The sequence below is a fragment of the Oncorhynchus nerka genome, linkage group LG2, assembly GCF_034236695.1.
Source record: "Oncorhynchus nerka isolate Pitt River linkage group LG2, Oner_Uvic_2.0, whole genome shotgun sequence".
NCBI lineage: Eukaryota > Metazoa > Chordata > Actinopteri > Salmoniformes > Salmonidae > Oncorhynchus > Oncorhynchus nerka.
Window position 1 is genome coordinate 28,515,641 of NC_088397.1, and position 25,685 is coordinate 28,541,325.

Below are 25,685 nucleotides of genomic sequence, written 5' to 3' on the forward strand. Positions count from 1 at the left end.
AAAAATTGGAGGCCTCTTACACTTCAGTGTTGTAATGCAAAAATCCTAGCTAAATGCTTGGCGCATAGAATAAAAAAATTATTGTCAGATATTATTCATCCTAATCAGATGAGTTTTTTATATGGACGATACATTGGAGATAATATAAGACAAGTACTGGAAACAATAGAATACTATGAAATATCTGGGATTTTGAAAAGGCTTTTGATAAAGTACGACTGGAGTTTATATATAAATGCCTGGAATATTTAAATTTTGGGGAATCTCTTATAAAATGGGTTGAATTTATGTATAGTAACCCTAGGTGTAAAATAGTAAATAATGGCTACATCTCAGAACGTTTTAAACTGTCTAGAGGAGTAAAACAAGGTTGTCCACTATCGGCATATATATTTATTATTGCCATCGAAATGTTAGCTGTTAAAATTAGATCCAACAATAATATTAAGGGATTAGACATCCATGGCTTAAAAACAAAGGTGTCATTGTATGCTGATGATTCATGTTTTCTTTTAAAACCACAATTAGAATCTATCCACAGCCTCATAGAGGATCTAGATACTTTTGCTAACCACTCTGGATTCAAACCAAATTATGATATTACGTATTGGATCACTAAAAAATGCTAGTTTTACATTACCATGTAGTTTACCAATTAAATGGTCTGACGGGGATGTGGACATACTCGGTATACAAATCCCAAAAGAAGGAAAGGATCTCACTCCAATACATTTGTCGAGAAAGTTAGCAAAAATAGATAAGATCTTGCTACCATGGAAAGGAAAAATCACCCAGATTAACTCTTTAGTCATATCACAGTTTACCTATTTGCTTATGGCTTTGCCTACACCTAGTGACCGGCTTTTTAAATTATATGAACAAAAAAAAACTATTTTATTTGGAATTGCAAGCCAGACAAAATTAAAAGGGCCTATTTATATAATGAATATGAATTCAGAAGGAATAAATTAATAAATATAAAATCATTAGACCTCTCACTAAAGACATCAGTCACACAAAAGTTATACTTAAATCCAAACTGGTTCTCTAGTAAATTGGTAGGAATGTCTCACCCCATGTTCAAGAATGGCCTTTTCCCCTTTATTCAGATTACAACTGCTCACTTTCGGTTGTTTGAAAAGGAAATAATCTCCAAAATATCGTTATTTTTTAAACAATCCTTAGAAAGTTGGTTGCAATTTCAGCTTAATCCACCTGAAAAGACAGAACGAATAATACAACATATATTGTGGTTAAACTCAAATATACTAATTGATTAAAAAATGTTTCAAAAAGGTATCATTTTAGTGAATGATATCATAAATAGGACCGGTGGAGTTATGTCACACATGCAGCTAACACAGACATATGGAAATGTCTGCTCTACCCAAAATTACAACCAATTAATTGCAGCATTACCACAAAAATGGATAAGGCAAGTGGAAGGGGAAAAAAGTTAAGAACTTGTCTGTCGGCCCCGTATTAAAGAACATAAATGGTTAAAGAAAAGTGTGATAAATAAAAACATATACCAATTTCATTTAAGGACACAGCTGTGTCATATAAATTGCAAAATAGTTGGGAAGACATTTTTGATGATGAATTGTGAATTGACTCGCAAAACAGTGACGGATTCAAAACCAATACAATGTTACATATATATGGCGGATACAATCTTCCCAGCTCTGCAGAATTTTCTGTGAGGAGACAGAGTCATTAGATCATTTATTTTGGTACTGTCCATATGTAGCTCGTTTTTGGACACAGGTCCAGGAGTGGCTGAAGAATTCCAACATTTGCCTAGATCTAACAGTACAGATAGCAATACTGGGTGATTTGAAAAGCCATAGTCAATCAATCAATACTATAATATTTATTTGAGCAAAAAAGTCTCCCTTCAACTTACAATCCGTAGAAGCTATGAGAATAGAAAGGTTCAGTACTTTTGTGAAGCATCACAGCACAGTTGAAAAATATATGGCAAATAGAAATCCAAAATGGATGGTGTTCAGAGATAGATGGGAGGGGTTGAATGGAGCTGAAGGGTGGGACTAATAACCAAGATAAGACAAGATAGATAAGATAACCAATGTAAAACATATAAAATGTATTTAGGTTAAAAAAAATGCTGCAAAATAACACAGTTACAAATAGAAATGAAACTGGGTGGACTTCATTAATAGAGGAAGGACCAAAAACAAACAAAACATAACTATTGTAAAATAGATTGTGTCTGACAAATGTGTCTGTATGTGTATAAATATGAAGGTAGAAGCCTAAGTGTTACTGTTTATTAGTTTACTCCCAATGGGGGAAGGGTGGTAGGGTTTGCGAATAATAATAAAGGTATATTCTTTTTTTTAAGTATGTATGTCTATATACAGATGAGTGTTGGAAATTTACATACACTTATGTTGGAGTCATTAAAACTCGTTTTTCAACCACTCCAAAATGTTCTTGTTAAACAAACTATAGTTTTGGCAAGTCGGTTAGGACATCTACTTTGTGCATGACACAAGTACATTTTCCAACAATTGTCTACAGACTATTTCACTTATAATTCACTGTATCACAATTCCAGTGGGTCAGAAGTTTACATACACTAAGTTGACTGTGCCTTTAAACAGCTTGGAAAATTCCAGAAAATGATGTCATGGCTTTAGAAGCTTCTGATAGGATAATTGACATCATTTGAGTCATTTGGAGGTGTACCTATGGATGTATTTCAAGGCCTACCTTCAATCTCAGTGCCTCTTTGCTTGACATCATGGCAAAATCAAAAGAAATCAGCCAAGACTACAACAAGGTAGTCTACAAGAGGTCTACAAAAAACCTTGTAGACCTCCACAAGTCTGGTTCATCCTTGGGAGCAATTTCCAAACGGCTGAAGGTACCACGTTCATCTGTACAAACAATAGTATGCAAGTATAAACACCATGGGACCACGCAGCCGTAATTCCGCTCAAGAAGGAGACGTGTTCTGTCTCCTAGAGATGAACGTACTTTGGTGAGAAAAGTGCAAATCAATCCCAGAACAACAGCAAAGGACCTTGTGAAGATGCTGGAGGAAACAGGTACAAACGTATCTATATCCACAGTAAAACAAGTCCTACATCGACCTTAAAGGCCGCCCAGTAAGGAAAAAGCCACTGCTCAAAAACAGCTATGAAAAAGCCAGACTACGGTTTGCAACTGAACATGGGGACAAAGATTGTACTTTTGGAGAAATGTCCTCTGGTCTGATGAAACAACAATATAACTGTTTGGCCATAATGACCATTGTTATGTTTGGAGGAAAAAAGGGGAGGCTTGCAAGCTGAAGAATACCATCCCAACCGTGAAGCACGGGGGTGTCAGCATCATGTTGTGGGGGTGCTTTGCTGCAGGAGGGACTGGTGCACTTCACAAAATAGATGGCATCATGAGGAATTAAAATGATGTGGATATATTGAAGAAACGTCTCAAGACATCAGTCAGGAAGTTAAACCTTGGTCGTAAATGGGTCTTACAAATGGACAATGACCCCAAGCATACTTCCAAAGTTGTGGCAAAATGGCTTAAGGACAACAAAGTCAAGATGGCCATAACAAAGCCCTGACCTCAATCCTATAGAAAATGTGTGGGCAGAACTGAAAAAGCGTGTGCGAGCAAGGAGGCCTACAAACCTGACTCAGTTACACCAGCTCTGTCAGGAGGAATGAGCCAAAATTCACCCAACTTATTGTGGGAAGCTTATGGAAGGCTACCCGAAATGTTTGACCCAAGTTAAACAATTTAAAGGCAATGATACCAAATACTAATTGAGTGTATGTAAACTTCTGACCCACTGGGAATGTGATGAAAGAAATAAAAGCTGAAATAAATCATTCTCTCTACTATTATTCTGACATTTCACATTCTTAAAATAAAGTAGTGATCCTAACTGACCTAAGAGGGAATTTTTACTAGGATTAAATGTCAGGAATTGTGGAAAAACTGAGTTTAAATGCATTTGGCTAAGGTGTACGTAAACGTCCAACTTTTATATGGATATATATATTTACCAAAAAAAGATATGGGGGATTGGAAATTATGCAGATAATTGCATTGATGGAAGCAACAATCTTTCCGCAATATTAAGCTGATCCACCTCTAAAAATGTTTTATTTAAATAAAAAGTTTTCAGGCTCTTCTTTAAAGCTAGGTTCTGAGTTCTTTGCTCTGAGATGGAATTTGGCTGGCCTTCGATCAAACATAGAAGGCAAATTGGCTGTCACTCTTCATCTCTAATGTTGACTTGCTCTGGGGATGTTGAACTGGAGGAGACTAAGACAGATAAGCAACTTTGATCCGTTCTAACAGACTATGGCAGATTTTAGGAGCATGGTTTTTTATTTTTAATATTTTCGGAAGGGGTCGTCTTAGGGTCTCCTTGTCCCAGCGTGTCCCCATCCGGTCACTGCAGAGCACTTAAAACAGAAATAGAGAGAGGGAGAGGGAAGAGAGTGGAGACAGAGATAGAGGAGAGAGAGCGCCACGAAAGAGAGAGAGAAGAGAGAGGAGGAGAGAAGAGAACACTTTTCTCGCTTCTCTCTTCCCTCTACCTATCTCTCTTCTCTCTCCCCATCCCTCGTACCCCTCCCCCCACTCTATCTCTCTTTCACTCTCTCTCTCTATTCTCTCTATTCTCTCTGGGCTCTGTCTCTGTAAAGGAGCTGCATGGAGCTGCCTAGCTGAGAGGTCCCTGGCTGGGTGACTCCGCAGTGAGCATGCCCTAGATATTCATCACTGCCACACCGGGCTGAGGGGATAATATATTCCTCCATGGCACAGCGGCGCCACACACATTACTCATCTCTATATGGAGCAGGAGAGGGAGGGAGGAGGGAGAGGTGGGAGAGAGGGAGAGGAGGGAGAGAGGGAGAGGAGAGAGAAAGGGGGAGAAGGGAGGGAGCGAGTTGGGGAGGGTGGGTCATCAGAATTTTCCATTGGTTTCAGCATTTTCCAAGTGTTAGTAATGGGATAGAGGAATGAAAGGGAGGGATGGAAGGAAGGAAGGGATAGAGGGATGGGAGATGGCAGTTAATGACCATACAGGGGGAACAGTGAGCTCCTCCAAACCCACAGTCAGACAGGAAGTAGCTGGTCACACTTCCTGTTCCTGTCTGAGAGCGCTGGGTCGTAATCATTAGAGCACATCGTAGCAAAATGTTTCGCAACCGTAAACTAGTGTTTCTTATTGGACAAGTTAAGGTAATCCGTCCCTGTTTCAGTACGTTTTTTTCCCAGTTTGGTGTCAATCTGGATACGATCTTGCTTTAACACAATCTCTACACACGTCTCTATGTGCCATACAAAGACATGTCAAGGAAAACAGAAGAGCAATTAACAAAAAGAAAATTGTGCAGAGCTTAGTCTCAGATGTCTCAAAGGCATTATATTAGCTACCACACTATAGTTTTGAAGTATGTACGTACACACTCCACTCCTCTAATGTACTTAGACATGGTCTCAATTACAGAGACATTTCAAATAATACCCTTTCTTTCTTACTCCAAACTAAGTCATGAAATAATAAGGATATATTTGATCGCTCATTTCAAAGTTTCCTTGAGGCAGCCCTTTAAAACTTCCAAGAGAATAGGAATACGCTTCTATCTCATTGAAGCCTGAGGTGAGTGTTTTTAGTGAGGGAACTGCAACAGAGAAGGTAGTAGTTAGAGGAAGGAGGGACTCAGTGAGCTGCATTGTTGTGCTGTGAGCGAGGTGCGCGTGCATGCGTGTGTGCGTGTGTGTGTGTGTGTGCGTCCCTTCCGTGCATCAGTGTGTCTGTGCGCGCATGTGTGTGTGCGTCCCTTCCGTGCGTCCATGTGTGTGTGCGCGTGCACGGGAATGCTTGCATGTGTGCGGGAGGTGTCTCTGTACTCTATGGCAGCAGAGTTATAATCTCAGGGGAACGAGGGGGGGGGGGGGGGGGGGTAATTCATCGCCAGTGCAGATGTTCAAACAGTCAGTGAGCATGGATTCTGCACTGTTAGTAGCACTCCTGAAAACACAGGCGTGGGTTTGACACGACACGGCAGTACTTCTTAAAATGAAGCACTGCCGTGTACTTTTGAAAGGCCTGGATGGATCAAATGTTTATCCAGGCATTTCAAAATCTGACTGTTGCTTTCTTCAACAGAAACAGTCTGAACAGTTAGTTAAACTTGTGCATCTGTACACACAGAGAGAGAGAGAGAGATTATTACCCAGTTGATCAGACAATACACATTGAGAAAACAGTAAAGGCATTCATGGAAATTACCAGTAGATTCTAAAGGGGACAATATATACTTCTGAAAAACGTTTGACGATTTCTGAGGGGTAAAAAAAAAGTAGAAATAAACATGTCTGATAATGACATGAGAAAAAGGTTATGAAGAAAAGTTAATGCACACAGCATGGCCTTTAGCAATCTCCCCTAATAGGGATTTAAGGTGAACCTTATTCACAGCTTTCACTCCTACCTACCTAGGCCTATTACCTTTTCACATTATCAAGACGGCTATAAGAAGGCAATCTTTTCTACAGTACGTCACTGAGAGGTAGAAAATGCCTGGATAAAGCCCGGTATGTTCTGAGGAGTTAAAAACGACACGTTCTCGTGTTGCAGCTTTCGAGAAAGAGAATGCCAACCGTCGTGGCACAGTGATCGAAAAATGTCAGCGCTCTGCCCTTTGATTTTAAAACCATGAAGACAACCTGTGCCTTATCGTGACTGAAACATTTCCCCAGTGCTTTCACTCATCTCCTAGCCATCCCCAGATCTTTAGAGAAACACAATCGAACCACCATTTTGGGTTAACAGTACCAAGCAAAAGAAAGCGAACAGAAAACATATGACAGAGACTTTGACAGAGTTACAAATGAACAAGGTCTCCAACTGTCAAAACTGAACAAACGTGGGTTAGTGTCGTGCTCATGCTTCACCGAGCAATGAAGACAAAGAAAGAAGAAAATAACCCAAAGGGAAAACATGACTGTTTAATAACCTCACCTCCGAGGAGGCCAGAGAAAATAACATGCAAAGTTTCAATTTAACATCTTTCACTTTGCAGCAAAGGTGGGAGTGAGGCGGGAGATTCTTGGAAACGGTGACTATTGGAGCGTACACCTCATTCCCCATTTAGAGGTGACCTTTCACCCTTAGTACACAACCTTCTGGTTCGCTGTAAATTATGATCTGCATCTCCAAAGAGGAAAGAGGTTGTTTAAAAAAAATGTAAAAGGAAGATCCAAGAGGTGCCCATTGATATGCACTTCAAGGGATAAAAAGGGAGGGAAAAAAAAGAAGAAAAAAAACAACAATTTTTTAATCTAAAAATAGTTGTGCACATGCATGAATATCAGGCTTTTCTTTTTGGGGGTCAAAAAGGGAAAAAGACAGAAAAATACCTTTGTCTTCGTCACCATCATTATTGGTGAAATCACCGCCTTGACTGTTTGAGTTGGCTCCTACGGCCAACAACAGGAGGGAGAAAAGTAGAGGGGAAGAGGGGAGACAGAAATAAAAAAATGTAAACAAAAAAAAACTGGCTCTTATAAAAAACAAAAACGAAGGATAAAAATGCATTGAAAACTTACTAAATCTTTGGCATTTGTGTTGAGAAATTCTTGTGGAAACATTCATTCGAACAGTAACCAATTGGATAGCATGACACACAAAAGTAGGAGCACCAACACAGCATTCTGATAAGAACTGTTCACAAAACACAGATGTTTAGTACAGGTAAGAACAGTTGAAGTCGGAAGTTAACATACACCTTAGCCAAATACATTTGAACTGTTTTTCACAACTCCTGGCATTTAATCCTAGTAAAAATTCCCTGTCTTAGGTCAGTTAGGATCACCACTTTATTTTAATAATGTGAAATGTCAGAATAATAGTAGAGAGAATGATTTATTTCAGCTTTAATTTCTTTCATCACATTCCCAGTGGGTCAGAAGTTTACATATACTCAATTAGTATTTGGTAGCATTGCCTTTAAATTGTTTCACTTGGGTCAAACGTTTTGGGTAGCTTTCCACAAGCCTCCTTGCTCGCACACTCTTTTTCAGTTCTGCCCACAACTGTTCTATAGGATTGAGGTCAGGGCTTTGTGACAGCCACTCCAATACCTTGACTTTGTTGTCCTTAAGCCATTTTGCCACAACTTTGGAAGTATGCTTCGGGTCATTGTCCATTTGGAAGACCCATTTGCGACCAAGCTTTAACTTCTTGACTGATGTCTTGAGATGTTGCCTCAATATATCCACATAACTGTCCTGCCTCATGATGCCATCTATTTTGTGAAGTGCACCAGTCCCTCCTGCAGCAACGCATCCCCGCAACATGATGCTGCCACCCACGTGCTTCACGGTTGGGATGGTGTTCTTCGACTTGCAAGCCTCCCCTTTTTTCCTCCAAACATAACGATGGTCATTATGGCCAAACAGTTCTATTTTAGTTTCATCAGACCAGACGACATTTCTTCAAAAAGTACAATCTTTGTCCCCATGTGCAGTCGCAAAACTGTAGTCTGGCTTTTTTATGGCGGTTTTGGAGTAGTGGCTTCTTCCTTGCTGAGTGGCCTTTCAGGTCATGTCGATATAGGACTCGTTTTACTGTGGATATAGATACTTTTGTACGTGTTTCCTCCAGCATCTTCACAAGGTCCTTCGCTGTTGTTCTGGGATTGAGTTGCACTTTTCGATCCAAAGTACGTTCATCTCTAGGAGACAGAACGCTTCTCCTTCCTGAGTGGTATGACGTCTGCGTGGTCCCATGGTGTTTATACTTGCGTACTATTGTCCCATGATGTCAAGCAAAGAGGCACTGAGAGAGAAGGTAGGCCTTGAAATACATCCACAGGTACACCTCCTATTGACTCAAATTATGTCAATTAGCCTATCAGAAGCTTCTAAAGCCATGACATCACTTTCTGGAATTTTCCAAGCTTCTTAAAGGCACAGTCAACTTGGTGTATGTAAACTTCTGACCCACTGGAATTGTGATACAGTGAATTATAAGTGAAATAATCTGTAATCTGTAAACATTTGTTGGAAAAATGACTTGTGTCATGCACAAAGTAGATGTCCTAACCGACTTGCCAAAACTATAGTTTGTTAACAAGAAATGTGGTTGAAAAACTAGTCTTAATGATTACAAGTGTATATGAACTTCCGACTTCAACTGTATGTGCACATTATTAAAGAGGCATTATTTAAAGTGACTAGAGATCCTTTCATTAAAGTGACAGTGATTGGGTCTCAATGTAGGCAGCAGCCCCTCTGAGTTAGGGTATGCTATTTAGCATAGAAACTGTCTTTCAGTCTCTTGGTCCCAGCTTTGATGCCCCTATAGTGACCTCGCCTTCTGGATGGTAGCGGTGTGAACAGGCAGTGGTGTGGGTGCTTGTTGTCCTTGATTATCTTTTTGGCCTTCCTGTGACATTGGGTGCTGTAGGTGTCATGGAGGGCAGGTAGTTTGCCTCCGGTGATGCGTTGTGCAGACCGCACCACCATCTGGAGAGCCTTGCGGTTGAGGGTGGTGCAGTTGCCGTACCAGGCTGTGATACAGCCCGGCAGGAGTTTGTCTGTGATGTGTAAGCTGAGGAACTTAAAACTTTCCACCTTCTCCACTGCTCTCCCTTCGATGTGGATAAGGGGGTGCTCCCTCTGCTGTTTCCTGAACTCCACGATCATCTCCTTTGTTTTGTTACCCTTGAGTGAGTGGTTGTTTTCCTGACACCACACTCCGAGTGCCCTCACCTCCTCCCTGTAGGCTGTTTCGTCGTTGTTGGCAATCAAGCCCACTACTGAATGCTGAGCTGTAGTCAATGAACCACATTCTTACATAGGTATTCCTCTTGTCCAGATGGGATAGGGCAGTGTGCAGTGTGATGGCGATTGCATCGTCTGTGGACCTATTGGGGAGGTATGCAAACTGAAGTGGGTCTAGGGTGGCCGGGAAGGTGGAGGCGATATGATCCTTGACTAGTCTGTCAAAGCACTTCATGATGACAGAAGTGAGTGCCAAGGGGCAGTAGTCATTTAGTTCAGTTATCTTTGCCTTCTTGGGTACAGGAACAATGGTGGCCATCTTGAAGCATGTGGAGACAGTAGACTGGGATAGGGAGCGATTGAATATATCCGTAAACACACCAGCCAGCTGGTCTGCGCATGCTCTGAGGACATGGCTAGGGATGCCGTCTGGGCCAGCAGCCTTGTGAGGGTTAACACATTTAAATGTCTTACTCACGTCAGCCACGGAGAAGGAGGGAGAGGGGGGTGGTGCAGTCCTCGTTAGCAGGCCACGACGGTGACACTGTATTATCCTCAAAGCGGGCAAAGAAGGTGTTTAGTTTGTCTGGAAGCAAGACGTCAGTGCCCGTGACGTGGCTGGTTTTCTTTTTGTAGTCCGTGATTTCCTGCAGACCCTGCCACATGCGTCTTGTGTCTGAGCCGTTGAATTGCGACTCCACTTTGTCCCCGGACCGGCATTTCGCTTGTTCGACTGCCTTGTGACAAATAACATTTGATTTGATTTAATTTGATTTAGTCGTGTTATGAGGCATTAGAGACACTGCAGTGATTTCCACCGCCAGCCCGGTAACAGTGTGTGATGTATGAATACAGGGGCTGTATGGGGTTGTAATAGTGTCTGTACTGTAATGTGCAGGTAGTGTTAGACCCGTTCTCCACAGGGGTCTGATTTGGGTCCTGTGCTATTTGAGATGGACGTGTTGTTAAGATGACGTGATTAGCCATGGCTAGATCGACAACTGGACCGTTAGCCTGCTGTGGTCGTGAGAATACCTGGTTGATTATAGACTTCATTCTCAGATAGGCACTGCGGATTGACTCACTGACAGACCCATCAGAGTTGTAACGATGATCATTAAGACTAAGACAGCCGAGACAGGAGTAGCATGCTGTGACATTGCGTAGCCACTTGGCCGGTCTCAGACTGTGGTTGTATCCCACCCGCCTTCAAGAGAAACCATATGATTTGACGTGTGGAAGATCACATGATTTCCCATGTCAAATCATGTGAAAACGTATTTTTGGAACACTTTGCTTTCCACTGGGCACGCACTGGTTGAATTAATGTTGTTTCCATGTCTTTTCAATTAAATGACGTGGAACCAAGATGGAATAGACGTTGAATTGACGTCTGTGCCCAGTGGGATGCGATCTCATGTTTTCACGTGTAGTGCCATGTGATCACATGTTGCTTTACACGTAATCACATTAAGTGTTGACAAGTAGTTAACTATACAGGGTATAGGGTGCCATTTGGATTGCATTCTAGTTCTAATTAAAATACTATTTCATTTAAAGAAAGCAACAAACATTGCTATGATAACTGTTTGTTTTGACACTATGTTGGTCTGGTGTCTCTGAGGCGCTAGATCGCTAGCTGGTTAGTACATAATGAGGCCTAAGGCTTGACACACACACACACACACGCGCACACACACACACACATGCACATGCACACACGCACACACACACAACTGAACAGGCCTGTAATCTCCCAGTTAACGGTATCTCAAGCTGTACAAACAAAGGCAAGTGGCCATGTCAGTTTAACGCAGCAAAGCATAAACTCCCACATCTGTCCTGTACAGAATGCCCCCCCCCCTTCCCTCACGCGTGTCTGTCTGATGGTACGACCATCAGACAGACACCCAGCACATCGGTCAGACCAGATGAAAGAAGAAACCCGTCTCAGTGTTTGACTGAGTCTTGCTTCGTTTGTTGCCCCTGAAAAAGTCAAAATGGAAAACCGAGAGCGTGCAGAGTTGTCCAAGGTTTGTAGTGATGCATCCCAAATGGCTCCCCATTCCCTATAGTGCGCTACTTTTGACCAGAGCCCTCTTCCTCTTCCCTAAGGAAGCACCCTAGTCCCTATAGTGTACCAACTTTTCACCAGAGCCTTCTGGGTGCCATTTGTGCTGTCTCATGACCTAGCCTGGAGATATTGTCCCCTCTCTGCCTGCCTGGCCTTGCCTGCCTGGCCTTGCCTGCCTCTCCATGCGTATGACTGGCTGTCTGAATCACACACTCACCACAGACAGACTGGCATCTAATAGCTCAGGCTCCAGTGCTGTGAACCCAACTGGGATTGGCAGGCTACTTATGCTCAGAGAAGGGCCAGCGTCCCAAACGGCTCCCCATTCCCTTTCAGTGGACATTCCCCATGGGCCCTGTTAAAAGTAGTGCACTATATAGGGAATAGGGTGCCATTTGGGAAGGGCCCAAAGAGCACGGCTCTCTCTTACACAAGCCACTCACACAAGAAAAAGCACTAGGGCAAGGTAAACCTACTATAATACTGCATTGAGCTGTCATTCAAGCCCTGTCAATGTATTTGTTCTCGTTCTTCAATGTACTGTAGCTTTTCTCCCTCCTGTGTTTCTATGCAAAGGAGAATTGGATTCATAATGAAATACAAGAATACAGGTTATCTGCTGCACCAGCCCATTGATGGAGGTGAGTCTGAAATGGCACCCTATTCCCTATATAGTGCACTACTATTGACCAGAGCCTCATGAACAGAGCCAAGTACAGTATGTAGGGAACAGGGGGCCATTTTGGATGTACTGTAGCCAAGGTGTGGGCCACAGCCATACACCCCTATAACCAACAAAGATCTGATAAATCACAGGCCATTATCTCTGGGAGCACACATGTGGGTAACAAGCATTTGTTGTAATTTCTGCTTTCTATTTCTGTTCCAGTGTTGATACGTAACACAGAACTAATATAGGAGGGTGGTATAATTAAAGATGGAGAGAGAAAGAGATGAGGCCTGGGATGTATCCCAAATTGCACCCAATTCCCTGCATAGTGCACTATGTTTGACCAGAGCACTATGAGCCCTAAGGGTGCTATTTGGGACACGGGCCCGCTGTGGTATTGTCTTCTCACCCAGAAGAGCCCTCAAGAGGCTCTATATTCACTCTGATTAATTCACAATAAAACAGGTTTACCTCCCGGGTCTCTGCAGTAGTACCCAGTCTGCAGCCACTGCAGAGGCAGATAAAGACAGCTCCAGCAACAGCTCCAGGAGCTATCACACACACACACACACACACACACACACACACACACACACACACACACACACACACACACACACACACACACACACACACACACACACACACACAGAGAGAGAGACACTGCACCTCAAATTAAAGGAGCTCTGGCATTAAAATACAATCCCAAATGTACCACTTTTCACAAGCCAACCCTTGCTAGCCAAAACAGAATTCACCACCCACACTGCACAATCAAAAAGGATACAAAAGAACAGAACTTGTGCAGGTTATCAATATTGAACTATATATGGCGCAGTCGTTTGTACTTAAATCAGACGACACAATGGAAGCGTTCTTAATCTGTCAGTCCATTTCAAAAGGAGAACTATAAAACTATAAATCCTCTTTTCTGATCCCGAGCTGTCAGGATGTCTCCACATTACACAGGATTTGAAAAGGCCAACTCTGAGGGCGTCTGTAAGGATGACGGCAGTATGGAGGAGGAGAAGATGAACAGAACAGGGAGAGAGAGAGAGAGAGATGTCTTCCATGAAGCACTGACTCCTCAAGAGGAGACAGAGCCTGTGTCCCAAATGGCAAACGTGGTGCACTATGTAGTAGGGAATAGGGGCCCTGGTCAAAAGTAGTGCACTATGTAAGGGAATAAGGTGCCATTTGGGATGCACTCAAAAATAATATGGAGAGAGTTGTCTTCTTGGCTCCTGAAGAGGAGCTGTTGAGTCTTTCCTTTGGGCCAATTGCCTTAAGCTAAGAACTGTAGCGTTAGTTCAGGAGATTCTTAACACATCAACATTCATGGCCTGCATTCATACATTTTAATGCCGGCAAACGTATCCTAATGTACTGATACTTGAGACTGCCTGCATTCTGTAATTGACATCTATGAATTCAGGTTAGAAGGCATAATGTATCCAAACGAAAGATACCTGAGGCTCGTTATATGACCCGAGGGTCTAATATTACCAATACACAGACCAAGGAGTTCAGAGACCTCTGCTAAAACCAGCGGATAGACAGCAGCAACTGCTGCAATCTGTCCACCAGAATTATAACCCTTGATCCACTCCACTTCTACAACCATACCTTTCCTATCACATTATTGGTAAAGCCACACGACAACAAAAATGACTGGATAGAATGGATACACATGGACCTCCTACATATTTGAGTCCAGTTGCCTACACGTAAACGGAAAATTGCACACGGGGGAATAGAGCTTTCAGTTCACGCCGGTGATTATAAGAACTGTTCGTATAATTCTCAGGAGATTGTGTGTCAGAGTAACGACCCAGGCTGTGCATCCGGACTGGGATTGTCAGATTATCTATCTGGGACGTCTGCACTGCACCCAATTCAACAGGAGAGCAGGTTGACTGCTACAGAATAGAACAGACAGGAGCGCCCTCAGACAGTAGGGAGGTCTAAATATCTATTTTCTCTCTCTATTACACCACATACAGTAGTCCACATTCATTTCAAGCCTTCAGTCCAAAAATCATTGTGCCCTTTGGTAAAAGTATCGCACTTTGATCAAGAGTGCACCACCGTTTCTGGTTGAAGTAGTAGAGATCCCAGCCACTTTGAACTGCTTCAGAACAAATGGACCTGCAAAGTGAAATGTCAAATCAAACAAAAAGGCAAACGGAGGATAACAAGACATTTGTGTTAGTCAAGGTGTGACATACCATCCTCAGTTGGCACGTAAATGTTTAGGTACAGGCAGTCCTCGTTCTGGTCCTGCATATAGGTTACCACTGTATCCAAGTTGGCTGTGAACCACACCGGCAGCATGTCGTTGAGTAACTTTTCCTCCAGGTACTGTGGACACACAGAGGCGAACTGGGTAGCATTCCTGATCCCAGGCCAGGACATGGGCGGCTCGGGGGGCTGGAAGCGTCTCTCCCCTGTAGGGGCCAAAGCGTACGGGATCCCCAAGTACTGCTCCACGGGCCCTAGGATCTCATTGGGCAGTGTCGTCTTTAACCCCCGCAGCTTCCCGTAATTCGTGGTGACAACAGGGTGGACTTGGGTCTGAGCCATGACCGGCAGACACACAGACGCTAACAGGAAGCCAATCCATAAGAGAAGGTAGACCTTGGATAGGTAGACCATCCCCATTCCATGGGCTATAGTGGCTCCTCCAGAGCTCAATGGAGAGGTACTGGTTCCCCCTGGCCTGGCTCCCCTCAACATGCTCCTGCTGCACTCAGCCAAGCAGATTGTGGTCCTGGAAGTTCCCGGAACTCCTCTCCCACCCCCCACAGCAACCCAGACCAATAACCTGCTCCTCAGGCTGTGATTGACAGCTGACAGACAGAGCTCCAGCCAATCAGAGCAGTTTTGTGCAACTCGGTGCCCCCCATCCCAAGAGAGTGGGTCTACGTGTAGGTCATTGGTCGGGGGTGCAGTGCCTGTATTTGTCTCCAGATGCTCGTCGACCCACTTCCAGCTTGGTTGGTTACCCTGCAGGGAAGAGAGAACGGGACATGTAAGTTAATCCTCGACACATCAAAGGCTACATACAGTATGCTGTCCAAATCCCTTCCAATAGATGTCCGCTTGTTGAGCATATAGCAAATCTATGACTGCAAGTCCCCTCTGTGTATGATCAAAATGTGCAAGAGATGCAAGGCATGAAATTGTATCTTTCTAACAAATCAATAGCATGAAATAGAGAACAACATAAAAGTGTGGTTTCGAGTGGAAGCAACAACAGAGATACTATATTGGCAAACTGCTTTATTACCTTGTGTGACATCGTCAGGATAACGTTGCACATAGCAGCAGTTTCAATAAAAGAAAACCTAAAGTGTGCACTTGCACACTTGCCATTATGGAGTTAACCGTGGTGGAAACTCTCTAGCCAATGATGACACCAATCCAATGCTTGTCAATTCATGACAGGAAGGGCGCAAGTACACAGTTCTGGAAAAGGGGGGAGAAAAAGGATGCCGCCCAAAACACACATAAAAAAATACTACAGTTTACTATAGAATACTACAGTACTTACTATAGAATTCTGAAGTTTACTGTAGAATACTATACTACACACTGTGGTATCCCTTGATCATGTGTACTGTAGTACTTAGTATTTTTTGTGTACTGTAAATACTACTGTCACGTCCTGGTCTGTTTCACCTGTCCTTGTGCTTGTCTCCACCCCCCTCCAGGTGTCGCTTATTATCCCCAATGTATTTATCCCTGTGTTTCCTGTCTCTCTGTGCCAGTTCGTCTTGTTTTGCCAAGTCGACCAGCGGTTTTTCCTAGCGCCTTCTCCCAGTCTGTTTTTCCTAGCGCCTTCTCCCAGTCTGTTTTTCCTAGCGCCTTCTCCCAGTCTGTTTTTCCTAGCGCCTTCTCCCAGTCTGTTTTTCCTAGCGCCTTCTCCCAGTCTGTTTTTCCTAGCGCCTTCTCCCAGTCTGTTTTTCCTAGCGCCTTCTCCCAGTCTGTTTTTCCTAGCGCCTTCTCCCAGTCTGTTTTTCCTAGCCCTCCTGGTTTTGACCCTTGCCTGTCCTGACGCCTAACCCACCTGCCTGACCACTCTGCCAGTTCTGATCTCGAGCCTACCTATCCCATTGTACTGTTTCGACTCGGACCTGATTACTGAAACCATGCCTGTCCTAACCTAAAGCCTGCCTATCGCTGCCAAACTAACCCTGATTCAGATGACCATCCTACCCATGCTAGATTACGGAGACATAATTTATAGATCGGCAGGTAAGGGTGCTCTCGAGCGGCTAGACGATCTATACCATTCGGCCATCAGATTTGCCACCAATGCTCCTTATAGGACACATCACTGCACTCTATACTCCTCTGTAAACTGGTCATCTCTGTATACTTGTCGCAAGACCCACTGGTTGATGCTCATTTATAAAACCCTCTTAGGCCTCACTCTCTCCTATCTGAGATATCTACTGCAGCCCTCATCCTCCACATACAACACCGGTTCTGCCAGTCACATTCTGTTAAAGGTTCCCAAAGCACACTCATCCCTGGGTCGCTCGTCTTTTCAGTTCGCTGTAGCTAGCGACTGGAACGAGCTGCAACAAACACTCAAACTGGACAGTTTTATCTCAATCTTTTCATTCAAAGACTCAATCATGGACACTGTTACTGACAGTTGTGGCTGCTTGGTGTGATGTATTGTTGTCTCTACCTAATTGAACTTTTGTGTTGTTGACTGTGCCCAATAATGTTTGTACCATGTTTTGTACTGCTACCATGTTGTGTTGTCAAGTGTTGCGGCCTTGCTATGTTGTCTTAGGTCTCTCGTTAGTGTTGTGTTGTCTCTCTTGTTGTGATGTGTGTTTTGTCCTATATTTATATATTATTTATTTGAATCCCAGGCCCCTGTCCCCGCAGGAGGTCTTTTGCGTTTTGGTAGGCCGTCATTGTAAATAAGAATGTGTTCTTAAATAAAGGTTAAATTAAAAAAATGTATTGCCTGGTACAGTTTGGCTCTGACCTGGTTTATGAACTCTCGCCTGTCCCCGACCTGGCTTTTGCCTACCAATTTTCTTATAACAAATATCGGAGCTCAACCATCTGCCTCCCGTGTCTGCATTTCGTCTATAAGGGCACACCCTTATAACTACAGTATTATCCACACACACAAAAAAAACTGTAGTAAATACTACAGAAATGTCTGCAAAAACACTAACGGTCCACAAAAACACTGTCAAAAAAATATAGAAAATACGACCGTATTTCATTCATATCTACCCTACCAATTCCCCTCCCCCATATCCCAACGTGTGCCCACCTGTAAGTGACACACCTACATGCCAAGTATAGACCATATTGTTTGCTTTGAAATCTCCGTTCAGAACCCAGTTCTACGTACCTGCAGGTTATGGAAAATTTGCTTAGTGTTTAGCATTTCTCCAGTATGTTTCCTCAAGGAAAAAGCCCCCCACTACTATGTCAGATATAATAAAACAAAAACACTATACTAAATACTACAGTAATGTCCCCAAACACACTAGAGTAAATATTACAGTATACAGCATTATATTCTGAAAAATACACTATAGTAATTACTATAGTACATACTACTCTTATTTTACCACAGCATTTATACTATAGTAAACACTATAGTATACTACATTAAATACTACAGTATTCACTGTACTGCTTTTGAGGACTTCAGTCCACAAAAACACGACAGTGAATACTACAATAAAGTCCAAAAACACTACAGTGAACACTATAGTATTCCTAACACAGTACAGTTGTAGTCGGAAGTTTATATACACTTAGGTTGGAGTCATTGAAACTCATTTTTCAACCACTCCACAAATTTCTTGTTAACAAACTATAGTTTTGGCAAGTCAGTTAGGATATCTACAGTCGTGGCCAAAAGTTTTGAGAATGACACAAACATTAATTTTCACAAAGTTTGCTGCTTCAGTGTCTTTAGATATTTTTGTCAGATGTTACTATGGAATACTGAAGTATAATTATAAGCATTTCCTAAGTGTCAAAGGCTTTTATTGACAATTACATGAAGTTGATGCAAAAGAGTCAATATTTGCAGTGTTGACCCTTCTTTTTCAAGACCTCTGCAATCCGCCCTGGCATGCTGTCAATTAACTTCTGGGCCACATCCTGACTGATGGCAGCCCACTCTTGCATAATCAATGCTTGCAGTTTGTCAGGATTTGTGAGTTTTTATTTGTCCACCCGCCTCTTGAGGTTTTGACCACAAGTTCTCAATGGGATTAAGGTCTGGGGAGTTTCCTGGCCATGGACACAAAATATCGATGTTTTGTTCCCCAAGCCACTTAGTTATCACTTTTACCTTATGGCAAGGTGCTCCATCATGCTGGAAAAGGCATTGTTCATCACCAAACTGTTCCTGGATGGTTGGGAGAAGTTGCTCTCAGAGGATTTGTTGGTACCATTCTTTATTCATTGCTGTGTTCTTAGGCAAAATTGTAAGTGAGTCCACTCCCTTGGCTGAGGAGCAACCCCACACATGAATGGTCTCAGGATGCTTTACTGTTGGCATGACACAGGACTGATGGTAGCGCTCACCTTGTCCTCTCCGGACAAGCTTTTTTCCGGATGCCCCAAACAATCGGAAAGGGGATTCATCAGAGAAAATGACTTGACCCCAGTCCTCAGCAGTCCAATTCCTGTAACTTTTGCAGAATATCAGTCTGTCCCTGATGTTCTTCCTGGAGAGAAGTGGCTTCTTATCTGCCCTTCTTGACACCAGGCCATCCTCCAAAAGACTTTGCCTCATTGTGCATGCAGATGCACTCACTCACACCTGCCTGCTGCCATTCCTAAGCAAGCTCTGTACTGGTGGTGCCCCGATCCCACAGCTGAATCAACTTTAGGAGACGGTCCTGGCGCTTGCTGGACTTTCTTGGGCGCCCTGAAGCCTTCTTGACAACAATTGTACCGCTCTCCTTGAAGTTCTTGATGATCCGATAAATGGTTGATTTAGATGCGATCTTACTGGCAGCAATATCCTTGCCTGTGAAGCCCTTTTTGTGCAAAGCAATGATGACGGCACATGTTTCCTTGCAGGTAACCATTGTTGACAGAGGAGGAACAATGATTCCAAGCACCGCCCTCCTTTTGAAGCTTCCAGTCTGTTATTTGAACTCAATCAGCATGACAGAGTGATCTCCAGCCTTGTCCTCATCAACACTCACACTTGTGTTAACGAGAGAATCACTGACATTATGTTTTTTGGGGGATTCAGTTAATTTGCATGGCAAAGAGGGACTTTGCAATTAATTGCAATTCATCTGATCACTCTTCATAACATTCTGGAGTATATGCAAATTGCCATCATACAAACTGAGGCAGCAGACTTTGTGAAAATTCTCAAAATGTCTTGGCCACGACTGTACTTTGTGCATGAGACAAGTAATTTTTCCAACAATTGTTTACAAACATATTATTTCACTTATAATTCACTGTATCACAATTCCAGTGGGTCAGAAGATTACATTCACTAGGTTGACTGTGCCTTTAAACAGCTTGGAAAAATCCAAAGAATGATGTCATGGCTTTAGAAGCTTCTGATTGACATCATTTGAGTCAATAGGAGGTGTACCTGTGGATGTATTTCAAGGCCTACCTTCAAACTCAGTGCCTCTTTGCTTGACATCATGGGAAAATCAAAATAAAATGTAAACCTCCACAAGTCTGATTCATCCTTGGGAACAATTTCCAAAAGCCTGAAGGTGCCACGTTCATCGGTACAAACAATAGTATGCAAGTATAAACACCATGGGGCCACGCAGCCATCATATCGCTCAGGAAGGAGACGCGTTCTGTCTCCTAGAGATGAACGTTCTTTGTTGAGAAAAATGCAACTCAATCCCAGAACAACAGCAAAGGAACTTGTGAAGATGCTGGATGAAACAGGTACAAAAGTATCTATATCCACAGTAAAACTAGTCCTATATCGACAGCAAGGAAGCCACTGCTCCAAAACTGCCATAAAAAAAAGACAGACTACGGTTTGCAACTGCATATGGGGACAAAGATCGTACTTTTTGGAGAAATGTCCTCTGGTCTGTTGAAACAAAAATAGAACTGTTTGGCCATAATGACCATCGTTATGTTTGGAGGAAAAAGGTGGAGGCTTGCAAGCCGAAGAACTCCATCCCAACCGTGACGCACGGGGGTGGCAGCATCATGTTGTGGGGGTGCTTTGCTGCAGGAGGGACTGGTGCACTTCACAAAATTCATGTCATTGTAAAGGTAGGAAAATTATGTGGAAAAATTGAAGCAACATCTCAAGACATCAGTCAGGAAGTTAAAGCTTGGTCGCAAATGGGTCTTCCAAATGGACAATGACCCAAAGCATTCTTTCAAAGTTGTGGCAAGTTATTGGAGTGGCCATCACAAAGCCCTGACCTCAATCCTATAGAAAATTTGTAGGCAGAACTGAAAATGCGTGTGCGAGCAAGGATGCCTACAAACCTGACTCAGTTACACCATCTCTGTCAGGAGGAATGTGCCCAAATTCACCCAACTTATTGTGTGAAGCTTGTGGAAGGCTACCCGAAATGTTTGACTCAAGTTAAACAATTTAAAGGCAATGCTACCAAATACTAATTGAGTGTATGTACACTTCTGACCCACTGGGAATGCGATGAAAGAAATTAAAGCTGAAATGTATAATTCTTTCTACTATTATTCTGACATTTCACATTCTTAAAATAAAGTGGTAATCCTCACTGACCTAAAACAGAGACTTTTTACTAGGATTAAATGTCAGGAGTTGTGAAAACTGAGTTTAAATGCATTTGACTAAGGTGTATGTAAACTTCCCACTTCAACTGTGCATACGCTTTAGTATTTGTTTCATATGGGAATCACTCCACAGTGTAGGAAACATTTCCTACATGGTTATCCATATAAAACCAGAGCACCCTATTCACAAAATTAGCCTACCTAGGTCATCCTACACTCCAATACAATCTATCAGCATTCTGTTAGTAGTATCATAGCCAAGCAAGGGGGGGGGGTATACTCCAGTCTACTGAGTAGATTATTTCTCTTAGGGTACTTTACTCCACCAAGGAGCTTATGTGTGAAGCCTCGTGAATAGGAGAGCTGGCCGGTTAAGAAGCCTCTCACAGACATTTGTGTCAGAAGCAGATGGCTTATGCATGCAGCAGGTCATTTCATTTCATTTCGGAGGGAGAAGAGACTCTCCTCTCTCGCCTCATTCCCATGCATGCCCTCGGATGGTGTTGAGACTGAGACGATGGTGGTCTGCTTGTCAAATCAGTGACGTCGATGAATTACTTTCCCACTCTCGTAACACAGCATGACAATGGTACTCACACTGCCCGGGGGGGATTACATCAAATGCCTAACTGCCATTGTTGAGTTCATATATTCTGTTTGACATCAAAAAATGGAATAAATCGGTAAATAAGTTAAAGTTAAACGTAAGAAACAGAAACAGAATCTAAACAAAGACAGGATAAGGAATGTGATCCAAGAATATGGTCCAGTTTAATGTTGATTGAGGAAATAATAAGGCGGAATGGACTATGTTCATATATTTCAGCAGTTCCTGTATAAACGCAATACATTCAGTCTGACTTCCTTCCAGTAACACAAAAGAAAGAGAGAGTGAAGAGAAAAGGCGAGAGATGGAAGAGACGGCGCATACTATTCTCACTGTCTGTATGATCACAAGAGATACGTCTTTTTAATTTCAATAAAGGCTGAAGCCATCATTTGCACTTTAATTATTATAAAACATGTGGTTCGGGGTGCTGTATCTCCTCACTGAAATAGGTAGTCGGTAGAAAATGTCCTTGAACGGACAGAAAAACGAAACATCACTACTCAACGTCCCAAATGGCACCCTATTTCGTATATAGTGCACTACTTTTGACCAGGGCCCATTGGGAATAGGGTGCCATTTGGGACGCGCACCAAACAAAACTCAAAACTTTACTTGACCTTCTCATGACGCACATACAGGACATCTTTTACTGGCCTCTTAAAGATGGTGATAAACACTGCACAATAGAAAGGAAGACAGACTTCCTCCCTCACTAAAACGAGATAGAGGGCCAACAGAGATCCTTGACAACCAATAAAGGAATGATATTTATCAAAGTTGACAGTACTGAACACGAAGATATTGTCAACTGCTGAGCCCTCACTGGAAGAAAAAAAGTGTGTGTGTGTGTGTGTGTGTGTGTGCGCACGTGTGCGTACGTGTGTGTGCCATTTATAATGATAGTTTTGTTGGACGGAGCAAATACATATTTATTTTTTCAAACAGGATTGATTTGATAATGATAGCGCATGACGTTGTGATACTGTAATAACCTTGCTCTTTGTAACCATGCCAGCAGACATGGGTAAAAATGTGTGTTCCACTAACATCCAAATATCCATTTCCTAAATAGTAGGGGATGCATGTAACAAAGTGCTAAACTATTGAACTTTACTCCAGTAGGCTAACACTGTGTAGGTCCTGTGTGGCTCCGTTGGTATAGCATGGCACTTGCAGGGCCAGGGTTGACGGTTTGATTCCCACTGGGGCCGCCCATATGAAAATGTATGCAGGCACAATAGTCACTTTGGAGAAAAATGTTTGCTAAATGATGGATAATTGTATATTATAATAATACTGTTGTTTTATGCAGTCTTACAGTGAATGGCTATGCCTACTATTGGATTCCAAATTGAAATGCTGTACAATATATTTGGATAGGCAGGCATACGTCCTATTTTGACACTTATGCCATGTTATACACAGAATGTTTTCTATAGGCCTGTCACCCATAGGCCTATTCTTGAGGAAAATTGCACAAGTGAGGTAAAATGTCTCCAATTGTGAATTAAATGTTTTTTTTTCTGATGGGGAGGCCTGACTGACCGTCTCAAATAGGCCTATAATGATGTCACCAACTGGGAGAGCTGTGATAACTGTGTGTCACTCCAAATATGTCAAGTGTATTTGAAATAGGCCTAATGTTCAAATAATGTCAAAAGTAAGCCTGTTTGGTAACACTTTCCATAAAGTACATACCTATGATGCTTTATAACGTATTTTGTAACGCATTAAAACACTTATATTGTGTTATGACAATATAGACCAATTATTTACAAAAAATATTTGGGTTGAGACCTGATGCGTCTCCAAAGCTTTCAGTCTACCATCACATCGAATCAAAAATGCACGCAGGCCTATTAGGGACCAGAATGTTGACCTTTCGTTCATTACAAATAATATTGTTAAACCCTGTTTCATTTCTGACAATGTCTATAATATTACTCTCGGTGTCAATTCGAACAGCACACGCCTATTTATAATCTGGAGGAAGGCAAGGGGTTGGTGGAATAGACTTGAAGACAGCTTGAAGAATCTTTCATAGGAGAGTGATAGCCTCCTCTCATGCTTGTCCGTCTGCTTTCGCAACGACTAAAAATATTAAAAAATATTCAAATGCAACCAAGATTTTTTTTTAATGGCTTACAGTTTTCGAGGTAGCAGAACATAGCAGGATTCGTTAAGGTGAATGTTCAAGACAGTAGCCTACACATTTTTTTCCCAATTCGTCTCGTCCCCAAATATCTACCAGATATCCACAGTACCATCTTGTGGTTCTCCGCTGAACTCACTCTGGTGATGTGGTGCCAGATTCAGCCTGGATGGGAATCTGCAGTCTACAACGCACCTCACACCTTTTGATAGGTATACGGAGGTGTTCAAGTTATGCTGAATGGTGGGTCAAACACACATCCACTGCTAGATGCTCCTCTTCCATTCTAAAAGCCTGCTATTGTGTGGAATATAGATGACAGACAGACAGACAGACAGACAGACAGACTGACAGACAGACAGACAGACAGACAGACAGACAGACAGACAGACAGACATCTCCATAGCAGTGCTGCCAATAGTCGCTTTGTCGTCTACAGGGATTAAATAGCACTGGACATCATGGGTGCTGCATTCTGTTCAAACACAGATAGCCTTTTCCAAGGGCTTGTGTGAAATAGTGTGGCCACAGCCGATTAGGGTTATGAATGGCATGTCCCTTAGGCTATAATACGTTTTTGCGCCTTTTTCTCCATAGCCAATTTGTCATTATCGAATCCAACGCATGTTGCTGTGTCCCTTTACATAAGAAGCGAATAAACCACAATTTGATCATTCTGGCTTTGAGCAAAGAAACCCCTCAATACGTCTTTAAAGTGCGTAGAGCATGGCTCAATCGTCTTTGCAAAGCCAGGCGATTTCGTTCAACACATGGCTTGTTTTCATAATTACATTGAATAATGATTATACACATTTCTGAAAAACTGGTTGCGCACCACGCACTTTAAGCAAATTATAAAAATTAATTCCCTGTGGGAGTCAAGCTCTTCTCAAAATGTCTTCAGCGCGAGTCCGGACAAGCCATATAATCGGAAAGCCGCCAGAAAACAAACAAATTATAGGTGGTCTAAATTAAACTAAACTGTGTGAAAGAGAAAATGGGTTTACTGACTATTTGTAGGCTAATAACAAGACTTACCTTTGCGGTATTCCAACTGTGTGAATTTAGCTCGTAGTCCTGACTTCAAGGGATGTGATAATAAAATATACACCACCACACGGGCAAAAAATAAAACTCCACAGTGTGCGCTCCTCTGAAAATCCCAACGTGACAGTGGGGTCCAGATAAAAACAAGTCAAACTCCGCTTCAGGTTCTATGCAGAAAATAAAAATTGAGTTTTCCGGTTGTTAATGACACGCATAGCCTATAAGGTAATTTCAGTGAGTCGTTGTAGTAGCACGGTCAATTGTGCTGCATCTAATTGCCGTAATAGAGAGAAAGCGAGGAGAGATCGGACAGCAAAGACGAGAGATTTAAGGATAGAAAGACCAGGGTTGTTCAGTCGCGCGCCCCCCACCCCCACCCTCCCTCTCGCGCTCTCTCTCTCTCGCGCACTCTCTCTCACTTTCTCCCTTTCTCTAGCTCCAGTTGCTATTAGACTACACTAAATGAAATGTACAAAGCCTGCAGCCAATGGATTGCCGCATTCTCTCCATCACTGTTAACCAGCTGCCAGTATGGACCAGTTTTGGCATCCGTGACGAAAGGACAGGAGGGTAGCAGGTGTAGTAG

General features: G+C 42.6%; 1 protein-coding gene across 1 annotated transcript in view; it reads right to left on the minus strand.

The window, feature by feature from the left end:
• Positions 1-25,414, minus strand: part of LOC115133695 (neuroligin-4, X-linked-like) — an 81,129-nt gene extending 55,715 nt beyond the window's left edge. The window contains exons 1-2 of the mRNA XM_029667185.2: positions 25,091-25,414; positions 14,756-15,533 (exon numbers count right to left, since the gene is read on the minus strand). Of these exons, the coding sequence (XP_029523045.1) occupies positions 14,756-15,263 (508 nt within the window). The 5' untranslated portion in view covers positions 15,264-15,533; positions 25,091-25,414. The remainder of the gene's footprint in view (positions 1-14,755; positions 15,534-25,090) is intronic.
• Between the last annotated feature and the right edge of the window lie 271 nt (positions 25,415-25,685).